A 17,506-nucleotide genomic window follows, 5' to 3' on the forward strand; every position below is an offset into this window, starting at 1 on the left:
GCTTGGAGTCATGACCTAAATCACATTTTTCACACATTTCATGCACTGAATCATGGGCCAATCATTTCTAGCAATGTTGCATCAGTGATGCACATGTCTAAACTTCAGTGGCAGTGTGAGGATATGCTTTGTACTTTAGGCAAGTCAACATACAATTTCAGAGTTAAATTGAACACCATGCAATGTTAATCACAATGCTCTTTGCAAGAAGTTTGGTGTTCTTCCTAAGCAGCAAACACCATACTGTTGATCCTGGAATCTCTCAAATCTCAACTGAGAGAGAGCTATTTACTTTTACAACCTACGTGAGTTATGGGCCAAATGATTAAATGCAAGCAATGCACTTAACAAAGTCAAATGAAAAATAGAGTAGGAATGAGTCTTGAGCTGAACCAGATCTCAAACTTTGCGACCCATCCCCTAGCTAACTCTAGAAATTTGAGCCAAACCCATGCCTAATACAAATCGGTACACCGGTACAGCCCAGGAACCATATTCCATCTTCCGCACTATCCGCAAGACAATATACCCAAGGCCCGTAGTCCAGGATATATAAATATCATATTCATCCGGTAGAACATGACGCTCTGTAACTTAAGTGCAAGTGTTTCTCCGAGCACGTTTCCTAACCGTTTGCCCACGCTCCTCACCGACCACCAACCGACCGCGTCCTTGCAGCAACTTGCAATCAAATGAGAATTGGGGTGCCAAAATGGTGAAGGTTTTCCACTCCCTTAGAACGAAAATAAATGCACGACGTTCACCTCTAAATAGCCTATTTCCTCTGTTGCGCATTGGGCTACCGGACTGCGCTGATTATTGTCTATGCGTGCTAAACCCCGCCAGATTTAGCACGAATCGGTACTTAACACGGTCCCCCGCAAGGCCCTGGAACAGGGTCCCCCTCCTAGCAAGGATCCGTACTAACTAGGCTCGAAGATGTACTGGCATCACACATACGGTGCGTTCGGCCGGCAGATAATCTCGGAAAATTATCCGGAATGTTGGGAAATTTCCCTGACTGGCGTTCGGCGCTGCCGACATGGAGAATTATCCCAGATAACTTTCCGTAGCGAGGGAGAATCGCGGAGAATTTTCAGAGCATAAACGATGCAAAATTTTGAAACTATCGGATATTGCTACATCTCAAATGTTAATTGTGATGTACAAATTTTTAACTTCACAGCTCCCTGCCTCATTCGATTTAATTTACAACCTCTATGAATCCAATGACATGGATATGAGACGAGCAAAACATTTAGACCAACCTTTCTCTTATCATAACTATAGACTATTTACAGCATCTTGCCTTGGCCCTAAGCTGTGGAACGACAATATGGTTTCATATTTTCCAAGAATAGCCCATATCCCTGTATCAAAAACCATCGTTAAGAACATCATCCGCAAGCATTTCGTGAACACATATTAACGTAACTAACATATTTGAAGACATTGCCATCCTTGTGCTGTACATATCCAACGCACTTCATATTTGACCTCCTTCATGTTTCATAATCAATTTCTGATATAAAGTAATGCACATACACACAAATTCATGGCGCTGGCTCCGGGAGTTCTCCCAGCAACAAGCTCTGCTTAGCTGGGTGGACTCCCTGGACATCCAGCTCAAAACCCAGCACAAAAATGACCAGGTAATTGCCCCCCTCCGACTTGTGTGACTGTATAGCCCTTACTAACACGGTGAATTGGGTGATTGTAGATTATTGGGCGGTTATAGCGGGCTGTCATTAGCTGACTTTGGCTAATGACTACTTTAAGCCTTTTAATCTATGATTTTTCCCTACCTATCACCTAACACAACTCCTTCGGGTCTGCTCCACATCTTCGCCTGTTTTTTTTACGTTTGTTTCATCTTCCTAGCTGGGAGTGCCGTGACTTGATTTTATGTTTTCTGGTGTTAACGTACGGTTTACTGCGTCGCTGGGATTGAGGGAGGGGCACTCCTGGTTGCCTGTTCTTGGGTAACGGCGTAGAAAAAAATCATGGTCAAGACCTCGAGCGTGCTTGAGAATAGGGGTTTATTGGAAGCAAAGCGTGCATGACGTCAAGTATACCATATTTGATGACGTCAGTGGCACGGAAGGCTCCCAGTTAGCCAGCTGACTGCTACACAACCCATTAGTTTGAATGGTGGGTATGTTTTGGGGGCGTGCGGCTGGCGCTTCCCGGTTGGACTCTGAATGAATGGTCAATGGTTGTGTCATGCAGACACAATTCTGGAAGGGAGATTGAATCTCGGAGCGGTTTAACTTCATCAGAATTTTATATCAGTAACTACGAACTTTTGGGTAGTATCAACCAAAAACCACACTTCGGGCTGTCAAACTATAGTTCCATGATGATGTCACGTCTACGTAGCCCTCTTTAGTGATCTTGGTTGAGCAGTTGGGGCTCTAAAGTTTTATGCAACCTTGGGCATCTACGAGTGGTCTCGTCTGGCGTTGGCGGGTGGTGGCGGGTTTATGGGCGGTGGGGATCCTGATGGCGATGGAATCGAAGCAAGGAGGCCTTCGTGGCATGTTCAATCCATATTCCTCAGCAGATCCTTCGATTAATGTACCTGGTAAGTGTCGGCCACCCTCAAGATCGCTAAACGCCATAATTTCCGTGGGCGACGCGTTTGTGACGACTCTGGCGAGCTGGAGTTTGCTTGGTAGTTGCATGAATTACCTATCCTATATTAGTCTCATCCACTGTTTGATTAATTTTGTTTTCCATGACCTAGCACTGCATGACTGATGTGTGCTCTGTTCTTTTTCTGAACCAACTTGGGGTTGTGATTGAACAATATACATGTGGAGTAAACTTGGCTTAAATGCCCATGTCTGTGCTGCGTGATGTACATGCTTATGCCTGTGCATTCTATATTGTGCTGTGATCAACTTGCAATGTCATATTTCTCAGGATATTTCAAAATCGCCACCACTTAAATGAAATTGGGCACACCACATAGGGTTAATTCAGACATCTCACTAGAGTTTGAGCAGAGCCTCTATGCTGGTGAGGAATTTCAATGGCAAATGATTTCACTAAATTGAGTAATGATTGAAATGGTTGCTGCTGTAGGTGTACTTTCCTACCTAACATTAGAAAAAATCATTGCACACCATTTGTCGTGTTTAAGGCGACACATATTGTAAATAATCTCAAAACAGGTAGAATCATTCTCTTACCTTAGATTTCAATAACTCCGATAGCGGGCTCCCGAGTGCCGCGCACACCGCACCGCCTGGACTCCCCAGCGCCGTTTCTGCGTTGCCGTTGCGTAAATACAATATTTCTGCTTGCCAAGAACTCTACAAGATGTACGGGACCAAGGTAAACCATTCATTGTGTTTAAGGCGGAACATATTGTAAAGAATTTCAAAACAGATAGAATCATGCTCCTACCCTCGAATATAATAAATACGATAGCGAGCTCCCGAGCGCCGCACGCACCCCACCCCACTGCCTCGACTCCCAAGCGCCGTTTCTGCGTTGTTGTGAAAGCACATTATTCGTAGTTATAAAAAATTGAAGGTAAGATCATGAATCTAATGTTTTGTGATTATTTACGATATGTCCTGCCTTAAACACGACGAATGGTTTACCTTGGTCCCGTACATTTTGTAGAGTTCTTGGTAAGCAGAAATATTGTATTTACGCAATGGCAACGTAGAAACGGCGCTGGGGAGTCCAGGCGGTGCGGTGCGCGCGGCGCTCGGGAGCCCGCCATCGAAGTTATTGAAATTCGAAGGTAGGAGCATGATTCTACCTGTTTTGAGATTATTTACGATATGTCCTGCCTTAAACACAACGAATGGTGTACAATGATTTTTTCTAACGTTAGGTAGGAAAGTACACCCTGACCTGGTTGCCCACTGTAAGAATAACACTGCATGCAAGGTAACTGCTAAAGATCTCAAGATGCTAACAATTGTCAGGTATTAGCAAATTTTATCATTTTGCCCCTTTTCCTTGAAAGGACTATGGTTTTATACTGGATATGGCATTCACAGTATGTGGAAGTATCTATAGATGGCATTGAATGTTAATTGGTTCACAATTTAGCTGAGCAGGGGGCAGAGACTCAGTGCCAAGTAAACCTTTTTAAAGCATGAGTTTAGACATGTAGCATTAGAGTACTATGCATGCTGTTGTACAGTAAGTAATGCTGTTTCTTAATAAACATTGGACCAGGCATGTAGTTTTAGCAAACACCAGGCTAGGGGTGTAGCTCCAGTGCACACCATGTTCGGGGTGTAGTTTCAATGGACACCAGACCAGGGGCATGGTTTCAGTGAGCACCAGGATGGGGATGTAGTGTGGTGTAGGTATACATTCATACCTAATGTTAGAAAAAAAATTGGACATCATTTGTCTTCTTTAAGGCGGAACTTATCGTGAATAATCATAAAACAGGTAGATTCATGCTCCTACCCTCAAATTTTAATAACTATGATAGCGAGCTACCAAGCGCTGCACACACCCCACCGCCTCAACTCCCCAGCACTGTTCCTGCATCATTGTTGCATGGTTACAATATTTCTGCTTGTCAAGAACCATAAAAAATGTACAGGGCCAAGGTAAAGATGATAATGCAATGAAAAACATTTCTTATTGTGTGTAGGTACATTTATACAGCAGAGAGGCCAGCATAGTCCAGAACATAGCCTAAACTAGCCTAACCTAACCTAACCTAATCTAGTCTAGTCTAGTCTAGTCTAGTCTAGTCTAGTCTAGTCTGGTCTAACCTAACCCAACCTCCCCACCCTACCCTCTTCAACCCAGTGTCTCATTGGCATCTATGTTCCATGTTATGTATATATATATATATATATATATATATATATATATATATATATATATATATTGTATAATGTCTGTGTGTGTGTGTGTATATATTTGTGCCATATTAAGTTGTTTAGCTGACATATTCTCATTTTGCCTTTCATTCCCACCCAAAAACATCCTATTTTCCCACCATGTTGACCAACCCACAAACAATGTGGAAGACTGCTTGGATACACAAGAAACATATCTCACTTGGTTCTTGTCACTTGGCCCCATACATTTTTATGATTCTTGGTGCGCAGTAATCTGATCACAAGTAGCAGTAGTGCCAGGGTCGCGGTTGCTGCTTGTTGGTAAAACATGAGGTAGCAGTTTATACCCTGACCTGTAGTTTCAATGGACACCAGACCAGAGGTGTAGATCCAGTGAGCACCATGTCAGGGGCATAGTTTCAATGGACACCAGACCAGAGGTCGGATGAGGGGTGTATTTCCATTAAACACCGTGTCACGGCAGGGTGGGGAATTTAGTTTTTTTTTTTTTGCTGGTGGTTGAGTACAAGAATTATTGTGGTCGGAGTACAAACTTGCCTGCAAGCAAAGGTCTTTCTAATGTGGAATGAGTGTCTGCACAATGGGCCTTGCTTGGAGTACATCACATACTGCCTTTAATGGGGCAACATTTTCCCAATGTTTTTCTGGAAAAAATTAGTGTCAGCATGCAGTTTTGCATTTCAGTGGAACAGAGCACTTCTTGTGAGTGAGGGTGCCACGCTGATCCCATCCATATCCCTGTAGTGCTACTAGCTCACCTATACATGCAAAGATTGATTAATGGTACATGTTAATAAGAAATATACAGGTAGAGAGGTTAACAACAAAACTTTATACATATGCATTCACAGGTGCATCATACAAAGCTCAGTTGCTTGTCATTGCCTATCTACATGCAAACTTACACAATATCAAAATGATAAATCAGGTGCATCCTCTGCTTACTGACAAACTGAATTGCGGACGACCACTGTGCATCACACCCTGGTTTTTTAATGAGTCTTAGGCAGCTGCAACTGACTATGAAAGCCTTATGTATGTGACATCACTAACATGTAGTTTTTTTGGCCTTTACATAATTAATATAAACATACCAAAAGTGTTCCTCTTCCTATCCTTTTCTTTCTGCTCTTCTCCTCTTTCAGTTCCTCACCTCCTGTCACTCTTCTCCTTCCACTCCTCCACTTCTGCTCTTCCTCTCTTCCTGCACCTCCTGTTATCCCTCTCGTCTTCTCCAATTTTACATTCTCTTTTTACTTCTCCAATTTTAATTATAACCACAGGCTGAAAAGAGGCCAGTCTCATATTTGATCCCACGTGGGAAACCCGAGCCTAGCATTAATGTTGTATATAGATACCTTAGTACCTACGTACCTACCCACCATGCTGTAGGTAGAGCAGGTTATACCAAGGTGATCCTGCACTGGCCTGCAGTGGTTAACATTTATAGGTCAGTCCCCCGGTATTTATTTACATTTTTTGGAATGACTTCATAGCGGTCCAATACCAAATCCCACGTAACTTAAGAAGTGTGGATGCATGCTGTGTGAAAATTGAAGACAACCAATTCCACTTTGCCTCACTGAATACCTCAAACTCGCAGCTACGGTGCACATAATCCCAAGCAGCTTCATGCACCCTCCGCCCTCCTCACTCCCACCACATCAAGACGAACAACCAAACCATGCACAGGAGCTCTGGCGCATTCACAGACATTGTGATGGCATTCTAGCACTCGTCAATGGGCCAACCAAGTACAAGTACCACGGGTCGGTCCTGAAATGACAGGCTGTGATGAATAGTCTAAGAAAAGCCATTTATGCAGTTGCACGAACACGAATTGTCAAGTTTGTGGTAGAAAAATCATGGAGCTGTACAGTCATGCATTTCAAGCTGCTATTTTCCACCTACAAGTATATATTATCTTCTGGTGGCGCAAGACAACGCCGAGATAATGCAGTACCTGTACTACAAATCTATAGATATTTATCATTCTAAGGCATGTCATTTCAACACCCTCTGAGGAAGGCCCGTATCTGGGCGATACCAAAACACGTAAATTTTTCAATTAAATTTGGTTAACTTTGCTAAAAACTCACTGTTCTCCGGCTTGTACTCCGGCTTGTTCTCCCCGGGTCTCCTCATGGGCCCCATTGTGAGAAGGGCAACCAAGTACTGCGATTTTTTCCCACCGGGTTATGGACCATCTCTATCTTACAGGTATAGGTACTGGTTGAGCCTGGAGACGTGATACCATTGTTAAATAAGTAAGATATCCTCGAATCTTCAAAGACCGGCATTTACCGGTTTCTGAAAAAAATGGTTGACGTACTATCATTTATACAATAGTAATAAGTTTTGGAATGCTGCGTGCCACAAACTCCCATCTTGGGAACGTAATTTCCGATGACATTTAAGAACCCAAAAGAAGCCGTTACCACCAAAAGTGCCGCCCACAAACGTGATATTTGGATGCCATTTAATGTCATGATGCTATTTCAAAAGTGCCGATATGTGGTGTGTTTTGAATGCTATGGTTTTGAGTTTAATTACAAGTTGGATGGTGATTGGTGGCTGGTATGGCAGGAGCAGGAATGAAACAAGCGCTTTGAAAAGGATGTGCAATGCTGCAATATTTTGGAATTTTCCCACCAAACTGTTTGCAAGATGCACGTCCTTTGGTAAAATCGCTAACATGTTATCTTAATATGAGGTAAGTTAAGAGCATAGTTGGTATGCTGGACTTCTTGCTCGGCGAGTCCTTGAATGACCTAGTTGAAAAAGATGTGCCATCGGTGATTTTGGTGCTGCTGATGGTTTTCTAGTCGAACGAATATTGTTGTAGGTGTTTGCTGCGACGCGGACCCTCACTGCTCGAAAATGCACTCGTCAGTTGCAGGAGGCTGGGCTGCCGTTGGTTTCGGGTACGGGAGGCGATGGGTCCGTCGCGTGGTGGGAGCCAGAGCCGTGATATGTATGTCTGTTTCTTGAAAGGTATCGGTAGGTGTGTGCGTCGTGGAGAATGCGGTTTTACTTAGGTGCGCCATATATTTTCCCCACAGGTAATGACATGCGAGGTATGTGGCAGCGGTAGGTACTTAAAACAAGCACATTTCATATTTCAGTTCCACAGAAGTAACTCACATGAGTTGTCATCACCATTCAGGAGTTGCATAGGCTTGTACAAGTGCATCTAACCCATGTAATACAATGATGGACATTGACATGAACGCCCTGGATTGGCCAGCTCCTGCAGGATTGCAGACGCGTGTTTCCATTTATTGGTGCTCCATATGTTTGATCCCTGGAAATCAAATAAAAGTTATAACTCACTTTATGAAAGCAAAGTTTGTGCACCCTCCTGGCTATCAAGAAAGCAAAACTGTCTGCCTTGGTACTTATACTCAGGCTCATACATTTGCAATTGTGTCTGCTTTGTGGGGCGACTGCAGCATTTGTCTGGAGTACAAAAATTGTCATCCTTACCAGTCAAGAGCCTGGAGTACAAAATTTCCTGGTGCCACATCCACCAGAAAACGGAGGTTTTTCCCGCACTGTGTCAGGGGTGTAGTTTCAATGGACATCAGACCAGGGGCATAGTTTCAGTGAGCACCAGGATGGGGGCGACATGTCATTGTATATCAGACTAGTTTCATGTTCAGTCAGGGACTCCATCAAGCCCTTATCTGTACTGGAAAGATTCATCATTTTTGGTGCAAATGCCATGTTTGATGTATGTGGGAGCAGGTCTTGACATTTTTCCCTGCTCAGCCTCCAAGTTATTTTGCACCATGAGGCAGCACACTTAGTGCACTGCGCTGTATTAGAAAAGAATGTTGTTGATCACAACATTTTAAACAGCAATAATTTGGTTGTTCCTGAAGATAGCATGATTGGTTACCTATATGGGATATATGGAGTAAGCCATAGAATACATCCCTGTAGGTCAAGTTTGAAGTGTGAATTAGAACAGCACGCAGCTAATACAACGTTTCTTTCAGTGTCTTCGTCTCCCGGGCTTGCACAAATATCGCCGTACCTCAACTTTGATCCATCATACCTCGGTGCCACACAGCCAGAGTTCATCTTCCCTGAAGGAGCCTCAAAGCAGCGGGGCCGGTTTGAAGTGGCCTTCTCTCAGATAGGAGGTATGTGATATGGAGTGAATGTTGGAATGAAGTGGGCCACATTTTGTGCATGGTATAATTTGAGATAGCCTATTCCATCTTGAAAGCAGTGTTTTTCTTATGCCTACTCCAGTTAACTCGTATTTTCTCACCACAGAGATGTAGTATTTGGACATGGGAAATGGGTTTCATTGCACATTTTATAAGGTGCCCTCAAAAATAATGACATTGGAGTTAAAAGGGAAGTAGTGAAGCATCTGTCAGCTTTTCCATTATTGCCCACAAACAGTTAAGACAGCTCACCTGAGCACAGGCATGCAGCCAGAGCCTCGGCAAGGGGGTACAGGGTGTTCAAAGAGCTTCTTGATTCTGAAAAGGCCCCACAAAAAATCGCCGGAAATGGTCTATTTCTTGTTTATGTCATTTTTTATCTTATCCATCTTTAACTGGAATAATAGCCAAAACCTAGTGAGATCAACTCTGTCTGAACTTTGTAGTCGATAAACTGAAGAGCTGCTTTAGATATGACAAGTGCTTTAAACAACAATGTAAAATAAGTTGTTGATCAGGGATACAACTTATATACCATAATCTTGAACATGCATGCTTACAAATCTCAGCAACAGAGACATTGACGCAGGCGTTGCAGTCTCGATAGGCCGCGCGGCGTCGGTCGGGCGGTAAAAACTGAGCCTTGCCCAGGAGGTGAACGAAGTGCATAACGCCTCTGAAAGAAGTGCCTTTGAACACTTTAGGACATCGAATCATACATTTTGAAAGCGGTCCGAGTATTTAGTTCACCTATGTGATTTCTAGATTAATGATAGCGAATTGGCCTCAACAGGGCCTCGCAGTGATGCTGAAATCTGGTGGTGGAACTGGGAGAGTAAGGGTAGAGTCTCTTTTTTCGTGTTGCTCTAGCTGTTAATCTGTCCAGAGGACATCCTCAAAGTTGTAAAAAAAAAGATCGCCCAGTCTAATCTTGCGGTGCGAACGGTACGACTTAAATTTCAGACATTGTTAGCCATCATTTCACGACGGTGGTTTTCGTGCGCGTGGCGCCCACCGCATGGCGTCACTTGCAGTGGCTAACGCCATTCAGTTTTACGGAAGCTGCAACCCAGGCCATCGTTGTCCTTGCTCCCGAGATTGCGGATGCGCGAAGGCAAACCTTCTGATGTAATTTGTTTCCTTGGTCTATTCTGCAAAAGGATGAACGTTCTCAAGCAAATATGGGATGGCCTTGTCCGTTTTTCACTCGTTTCGGCCGACTTTGCTCAACACTTATGATGCTCCATTTCTTTCCGGGCGAGGGGCCCATTGGGGTAGAACACTCAGGGCATATTACTGTTCTGGTAAAGGGTTGAAAGGCCATCTGTCCCACCGCGGTGTGTCTTCCGGTTGCCGTTCTAGCGACACGGGGCGGGATCCCTTGGTCGATTGAGTCCCTTAGAGGGATACTTCATACATATCACATCGGTCCGCCCCCTGACGCGCAGTTGGCACCGGACCGACGCAGCAACCCTGATTGCCGCAGGTGGGCCAATAATTGTCACATGGACTTCAGTGCTGGAATTGAGTTGAGAGGCCGACCGTTCGGCGCTGGGGGGCCTGACTGACACCGGGCCTTGCCACTGTCCCAGTGTGAGCACTCGTCATAACCTCCCATTTTTTCCATTCACTGTCAGAGGGCTGCGCCCAGCGCAAGAAACCGTCTGTCATTCTGGATGCCGTCCCGGTCCCTGCTGAACAAATATTACCCTGACCGACTCGGGGCCCCTTGTTGGCACAGGACACTCAGTTAGATACTGTCGGCCCCCTGACCGATATAGGAGCCCCTCATTGTGTCATGGGCCCCGAACATTGCAAATCGTGGGCCGCGGCCTCGCTTCTGCCTGGGAAATGGGTCCCAAGGGCTTAGGCGGACATGGAGCCAACTGTTTGACTCTAGTGTTGAGGTCTCGTTAGGTGTTTTGGGCCCTGATAGACGCTAGAGCCCCGACCATTGTAAATCACTGGCTCCGGCTTTGTTCCTGCTTGTAAAATGAGCCCTTAGGCCATGCCGTCACAGATCAGACTGTGTTACTAGGATGTCTAGCCGACATTTATACACTTAAGGACTCAGGGCCCCTGATCAGCGTGCAGGGCCTTCTGGCTGGTACAAGAGTGCCGACCCTGCGGGCCGGGGCCCCTGAATGGGACCTGCAGCCGACCTTTCGGGCCCCTAATCGTGGGTTCCGAGGGGCCCTTCGCGTCCACTGAAATCAAGGGGGCACGTGCCCCCGTCCCCCCCCCCCGTTCCCTCTCTCTGCCTGCGATACTGCCTGAACCCTTCAACAACTCCCGGACTGCTAATTAGGACATGAAATCACGGTCTCAATCACATGTCGTCTGCTCGGTGTTACGGTGATGTTTTGCGCTCTGCGCTCTCGCGTGGGCTCACCAAACTGGCGTGGTGCGTTTTGGCCGGCCTGAAAGCGTGCGTTGCCTGACAGGTGGCTGCCTGGGCGGCGGCCTGTACGGCGGCGCCATCGGTCTGTTCAGCGGCATACGGGACACGCAGCTGGCCGGCCACACGGGCGCCGTGCGCCGCACACAGTGAGTGGTGGCCGCCGACGCGACGCCGCTGAGGGCGGACGCCCGGCCGGCCGGCGCCTGGACTGGCGAGTGCTGGTTGTGACCTGACGACTTCCTGCCAGCTGTGCCTCAGCTGACGCCTTCAGTTTTTCGAGATTGGGAAACACTTCGCAGGTTAGGTGGCCACCCATTCGTAGCACCGCACGTCACCTTGGGATGGCGCGCAGTGGTGGTTCCGTCTTGAGCGGCCCTGTATGCCGAAGCTCATTTGAACTGAGAGACGCTTCACGGGCAACAGATTGTGACCCGGATGCCACAGGGGTCTCTGCATTTGTGACCGATATGATCAGTTGCGTTGCTAATGTTGGGAACAGCCGTCTGCCTTGATGAACATTTGCCAAGTGTCTTCGTTGCGTGAAGACCGTCGGGACGAAAACGCAAATGATTTGCCATCGTGCTGTCCAATGCGCTGTATCGCGCCGCTCGTGCCAATTCTGCATTCTGCCCGCCTCAGAATGATCAACTACGTGATGAAGCGGGGCGCGGCGTCCGCGAACACTGTCGGCGTGATGGCCGTCATGTACTTCTCCTTCGGCGTGCTGCTGTCATGGGCGCGGGGCACCGACGACGAGCTGAACACGCTGACGGCCGGCACAGCCACCGGCCTGCTCTATAAGTCGTCAGGTGAGGTGGCCGGCACCAACAGGATGGTGGTCATATCAGGTGAGGTGACGGACATCGACAGGCTGGTGGTCAGGTCAGGTCAGGTGGCGGACACCGACGGGCTGGTGGTCAGGTCAGGTCAGGTGGCGGACACCGACAGGCTGGTGGTCCGGTCAGGTCAGGTGGTGGACACGGACAGATGAGTGGTCAGGTGAGATGAGGTCGGCTCCCAGCCTGTAACAGCGTTCGGGACAAAGACCGGCCATTTTTGAGTGGTCAAACAAGGGCCCCAGGTATCAATGTACTGTTGGAGGATGGGACGATCACGTTGGCACAGGCGATGTATGTCGGTCGGGATTCGAAGGATGGCAAGAGGCGGGAGGCTATAGGTAGGTCAGACAGGATGGCAGGCGAGAGTATCGCCGTCGTCCATTGGTATTTGTTGCATATACATCACTTTTTCACAAATTGCTTATTGAACAGCAGACTGCTGCTGGACAACCCTGATCTATGTTCTGAAATCACTCTGAGAACCCATGCTCTGAAATCGGAGTTATGTATGTATGTATCTCTCTCTCTCTCTCTCTCTCTCTCTCTCTCTCTCTCTCTCTCTCTCTCTCTCTCTCTCTCTCTCTCTCTCTCTCTCTCTCTCTCTCCTCTCTCTCTCTCTCTCTCTCTCTCTCTCTCTCTCTCTCTCTCTCTCTCTCTCTCTCTCTACATCTCTCTCTGTCTCTGTCTATGTCTCTGTCTCTGTCTCTGTCTCTGTCTCTGTCTCTGTCTCTGTCTCTGTCTCTGTCTCTGTCTCTGTCTCTGTCTCTGTCTCTGTCTCTGTCTCTGTCTCTGTCTCTGTCTCTGTCTCTGTCTCTGTCTCTGTCTCTGTCTCTGTCTCTGTCTCTGTCTCGTCTCTGTCTCTGTCTCTGTCTCTGTCTCTGTCTCTGTCTCTGTCTCTGTCTCTGTCTCTGTCTCTGTCTCTGTCTCTGTCTCTGTCTCTGTCTCTGTCTCTGTCTCTGTCTCTGTCTCTGTCTCTGTCTCTGTCTTCTGTCTCTGTCTCTGTCTCTGTCTCGTCTCTGTCTCTGTCTCTGTCTCTGTCTCTGTCTCTGGTCTCCTGTCTCTGTCTCTTTCACTCGTCTTCTCACTCGACTCGCAACTTCAGGATTGCGAAGTCAAGCACCCTACCAACTGAGCGCAACCCCCCCCCCCCCCCCCCCGAAAGAGAATCATTCGATGTTAGAACTCAGTGTCACTGATGTCCAAAATGTATGGAAATTTGTCTGCGGTAGTGGGAGCCATGTTGGGCGGAGGGATACGCTTGGCTTAACGGACGAGGTTTGGTAGCAATTTCATGTATCCTGCTTCCTAGACCCTTCTAACTTTTCAGTGTTGCTTTGCGTCCGTGCTGGTTATTCCATCCCGTGTTGATTGGTGATTGCTTTCTCACTATACGCATTCTGCTACGCCGGACTTCCGAGTCTCAAGCGTTCAGAGTCAACCCTGTCAACAGCCAAACGCAGACATGGGGCGCCATATGACCAGGGCAGTCGGCGCGCCATAAAGCCCCAATAACCAGCATCCACCAACAGCCCAACATGGTTTCCAACACTGCAGATGATTCAATCCCCAAATATCCAAGAGATGAATTGCACCAAGTTTTGCGATCGAACGATTGTCCTCCCGTTTTAAGTCAGTTGGTCGAACCCAGATTCGCAATCGGAACACGCCGGTTCAAATTCCACCATTTCGGAGGAGAGGTTTCGTGATCTGAACCACACACGGCTACAAGCCACTGCCCATGCGGTCATTGTCAGAACCCATTGACATCTGACGACATCCGGGCAATGTATGGGCTGAAACATTGTGTACAGGCTAGCACATCAGACGAGGGCGATACCCATCGCCAGCTGGTTGGCGCGGCGGGCGCCTTTGCCGCCAATGTGACGGGTAGACCGTCTGTCCCCAGCTGGCGCGCGCCGCTGTCTGATGGGCGGCGGGGTGGGCCTGGGACTGGCAGCCGCCTACTGTCTGGCCACCTCGCGAGATCGGCTTCAAAGCCTGCGCACCTACAGCTAGTCCGTCCGCCCCGACCGTCATCCAGTCATGGTGTGTACCGCCGTGGCCGGCGTTCCCATGGAGCGGCCGGCCCAGAACCGTACCGCCATTGGCTGCCGACTGTGACAAAGCGCTGCAGTGGGTTGTGCGGCCCAGGCTGGACGGCTGTCGTTTGTGTTGGTCAAAGTTGGACGCTGTCATTGGGTGTCCGATTCGATGTTTGGTGGCCTCTGGCCGTACGTTGCCTGCTTGGATGTTGCCATTGACTGCCGGCTTCGGACGGCCGTGGCTGGCTGGAAGGCTCAGGGTCGAGTGTGGGCTGTATGTGTCAAGACCGGAGCCCCCGCTTGTGGCCGACTCGCTGCGCTGTGATATGAGACGCCCGGTAAACGGCGCAGCCGGCGGCAAGACTGCTTCGCCATAGGGTCGGCCGCTGGCTCCGCCCAGCGTAAACCAAGAACGAATAAAAATAGCAAAACGGACTTACGTCGTCTGTTTAGTAAGGCAAGAAGTAATCGCAAGCAGTGATCATCTGTACGCAATTCGCATTCCAGCGCAAGTAAAAGAACAATGAACAGGCCGTGTGGGCTTGCACAAGCCGCGTGTATTCACATGGTGACAGTACAAGGAAACCAGATGTGCACGAACAGACCTGGAGCGCTCACTGATCTACAGACGAGGGGCCAGTATTCCTCTGCCGTTCCATCCAGACACTGAGCTACTGACCCATGTTAGCCCAAGCGTTATGTTGACCACACTTTTACCGGGATGTTGACGTGTTCACCGGGATCGTTAACATCGGAGTCCTAGTTATGGGCAAATACCAGCCAGCCATATCAGCCGTGTACATTAGTGTAGCTCCAACGTAGTCCGTGATGCAGGGGCCACATCAATAATCGACTGCTCCCTCCCCCCCCCCCCCCCCCCTCCTGTCGGGCACCAGCCTCCCGTAGCGGAGCGGTTGGGGAGGGAAGGGGGGAGGTTATAAAACGCCTCTTCCAAAGCAAAAGGGGAGGGACCAGACCAAAAGTTCCTTCCTATTTGAGAGCCGCAGAGGCACGGGTTTTGGCCAGTGTGGTGGAGTAGCGCCTCCCCAATCCCACCTCCAGTAACAGGCCGTCGGCGCGAGCCGTTCGTTTTAGGGACAAGGGACCGTGCCTGAACTGAGCTGTTCTTTGTCCCCCCCCCCCCCTCCCCCCCTTTACCGGTCACCTGCATTCTCTCATCCTGCGCTCACAATGCTCCGTCTTCGTTTTACCGGGTCGCTGTGCCCGCGTCGGCCGCGTCCCCGAGTCGATCGGATCTTGGTGGCTGCGAGGCGCGTCGTGCGCGTCGTGCGCGTCGGTCACGGCGCATCCCAGCTCTTCCTCTGGCTAGAATCTCCAGCGCCCGTGGGGCCTCAGACGGGTGTGGCGGGTCCGGCGGCACGTCCACCACGCCTCGTCTTGGTGTTCGTCGTAGGTGTCCGTCGTAGGTGTCCGTCCGGGAGAGCACAAGGCTGGCAAAGGGGTCCCTTGATGGTGAAAGCCCCCGCCCCCTAAAAAATCACCAAATTTGGCCCACTTGCTCCCGAACAGGCACGATTTTGGGCTCAGATATCGAAGACTGGGAACGTGGACTGACTGCGGATCGAAAGGGGTCAACAATTTGTATTTACATAGCTAACCCATGTTCGCCTGGGAATGTCCAACCTTCAGCAAGAAGTGAATAGTGAAAAACTATGAACCAAAGTTTTAAACGTGCGCGCTCTGAAGTCTTAGAACCAAAAACCAGACGTCCGGCTTTGCACACCGCAGGCAGCACGGGTTCGGCCTGCGGGTAACACGAAGCAGCGGCTAACGGCGGCCTGAACTGTAAAAATAGCTAAAATAAGTACCCTTGAATACTTTATAACATCAATTTATGCGTTTAGAAAGCGTTCCTGTCGGGTATTTGACCTGCGTCATTGTTGTATTGATTTGGATTGGCAACCGAAACGGATTAGTATTTACAGCAGCGCAAAGCTCTTGCTGAAATCTGGCTTTGAAACTGGAAAAGTAAAGAAGACTATCCACTTTTCGTGCTGCTACAATTGTTCTCATTTGTTCTCTCAAAAAAAATCATCCAATTAATGAATAACCTTACAATTATAAAGGTCAGAGGTAGTCAGCGTCCTATTTTTGAACATTACGAATTGCTTCTGAAAGACTCGGGAGCACTATTCAGGACGGTCGTTCTCGCGCGTCCGGCTCTGGCCTCGAAGCGTTTTCTGCGCCGGTCAACGGTTTTGGTCTTACGACAACGGCAGTCCCACCCATAGTTGTTTATAGCTCTGTACCAAAAATTTTAAGTAATTTGCTGTCCACAAGTTCCATCTCGAGAGGTTTCAAGTGCGATATTGTAGTCAACTATGACATATGCTAATACTAGGTAGCGGCCATTATTTGTTGTCAAGATTCAAGACGCGGGTTTGTTGGTGACGAGTGCACCTTGCAGATGACTTTGTACCAAATTTGTCGGATAAAGCTTTATTGTATGTAACAAATACGGTGCTAATACACCAAAATATTACGTTCTTAACATAAAATGTTGTTGGGATTGCGCTCATTCTTGGGGTCTTTCCTCCCGGGCTATTGCCCAACGATGTTTCGTCTCTAAACCAGCTGTTGTCGAGTCGTCCAGTTCGGAGTACGCGGTCCCGTCGCTCCCGAGGGGGTCGTGAGGTGGGTAAGCGGAGGGTCGATGCTGCGGGGTATGCGTGTGGAGTTTGAATTTCCACCTGAATAATTATTTCCGTGCTGGTATGTCTAGGGCACGAAGTGGACGCCTAAAAGGTGTAAGTGCCAGGTGAACTATGGGGGTCCCCCGGGACTTTTTCCCGGGACTCCAAACAAGATCTCAGTAGCAAATGCGAGAAAACTGCAGGTCCTCTGTTCAGCTGAGGTTTCAAAAATGTCCTAATTTCAACAGAAGCTTTGCTTTTGAAAACCACCCAACTGCTATTTGAGTACCAAGGAAGGTGCATCTTACACAAATAGCCAGCCACCATCCTCTGTTTATGTGGCCGACAGTTTCACGGCAATATCGGCACAACAGGCAATCCAGGTTAGTAAGGCACTGATTAATTCAAAATTATGTTTGGCACGCGCTCGGATGGCCGGTTGGGTATCCTCGCTCGGGTGAGAAGGGGGGGGGGGGGGCGGGTCAATCTGACCCACTGAGATCTAAGAAGCTAAGAGCTAGAGACACAAAATTTACCGGGTGTGT

General features: G+C 48.2%; 1 protein-coding gene across 1 annotated transcript; it reads left to right on the forward strand.

The window, feature by feature from the left end:
* The first annotated feature begins 2,429 nt into the window (after positions 1 to 2,429).
* LOC119104656 (mitochondrial import inner membrane translocase subunit Tim23) lies at positions 2,430 to 14,742 on the forward strand. Its single transcript, XM_037228377.1, has 5 exons — positions 2,430 to 2,584; positions 8,849 to 8,995; positions 11,470 to 11,572; positions 12,066 to 12,235; positions 14,172 to 14,742. The coding sequence occupies exons 1-5, from the start codon at positions 2,503 to 2,505 to the stop codon at positions 14,279 to 14,281; spliced, it is 612 nt and encodes a 203-aa protein (XP_037084272.1). The 5' UTR covers positions 2,430 to 2,502; the 3' UTR covers positions 14,282 to 14,742.
* The last annotated feature ends 2,764 nt before the right edge of the window (positions 14,743 to 17,506 follow it).

This window comes from Pollicipes pollicipes, unplaced genomic scaffold (assembly GCF_011947565.3).
Source record: "Pollicipes pollicipes isolate AB1234 unplaced genomic scaffold, Ppol_2.1 Scaffold_6052;HRSCAF=7182_pilon_pilon_pilon, whole genome shotgun sequence".
Classification (NCBI taxonomy): domain Eukaryota; kingdom Metazoa; phylum Arthropoda; class Thecostraca; order Pollicipedomorpha; family Pollicipedidae; genus Pollicipes; species Pollicipes pollicipes.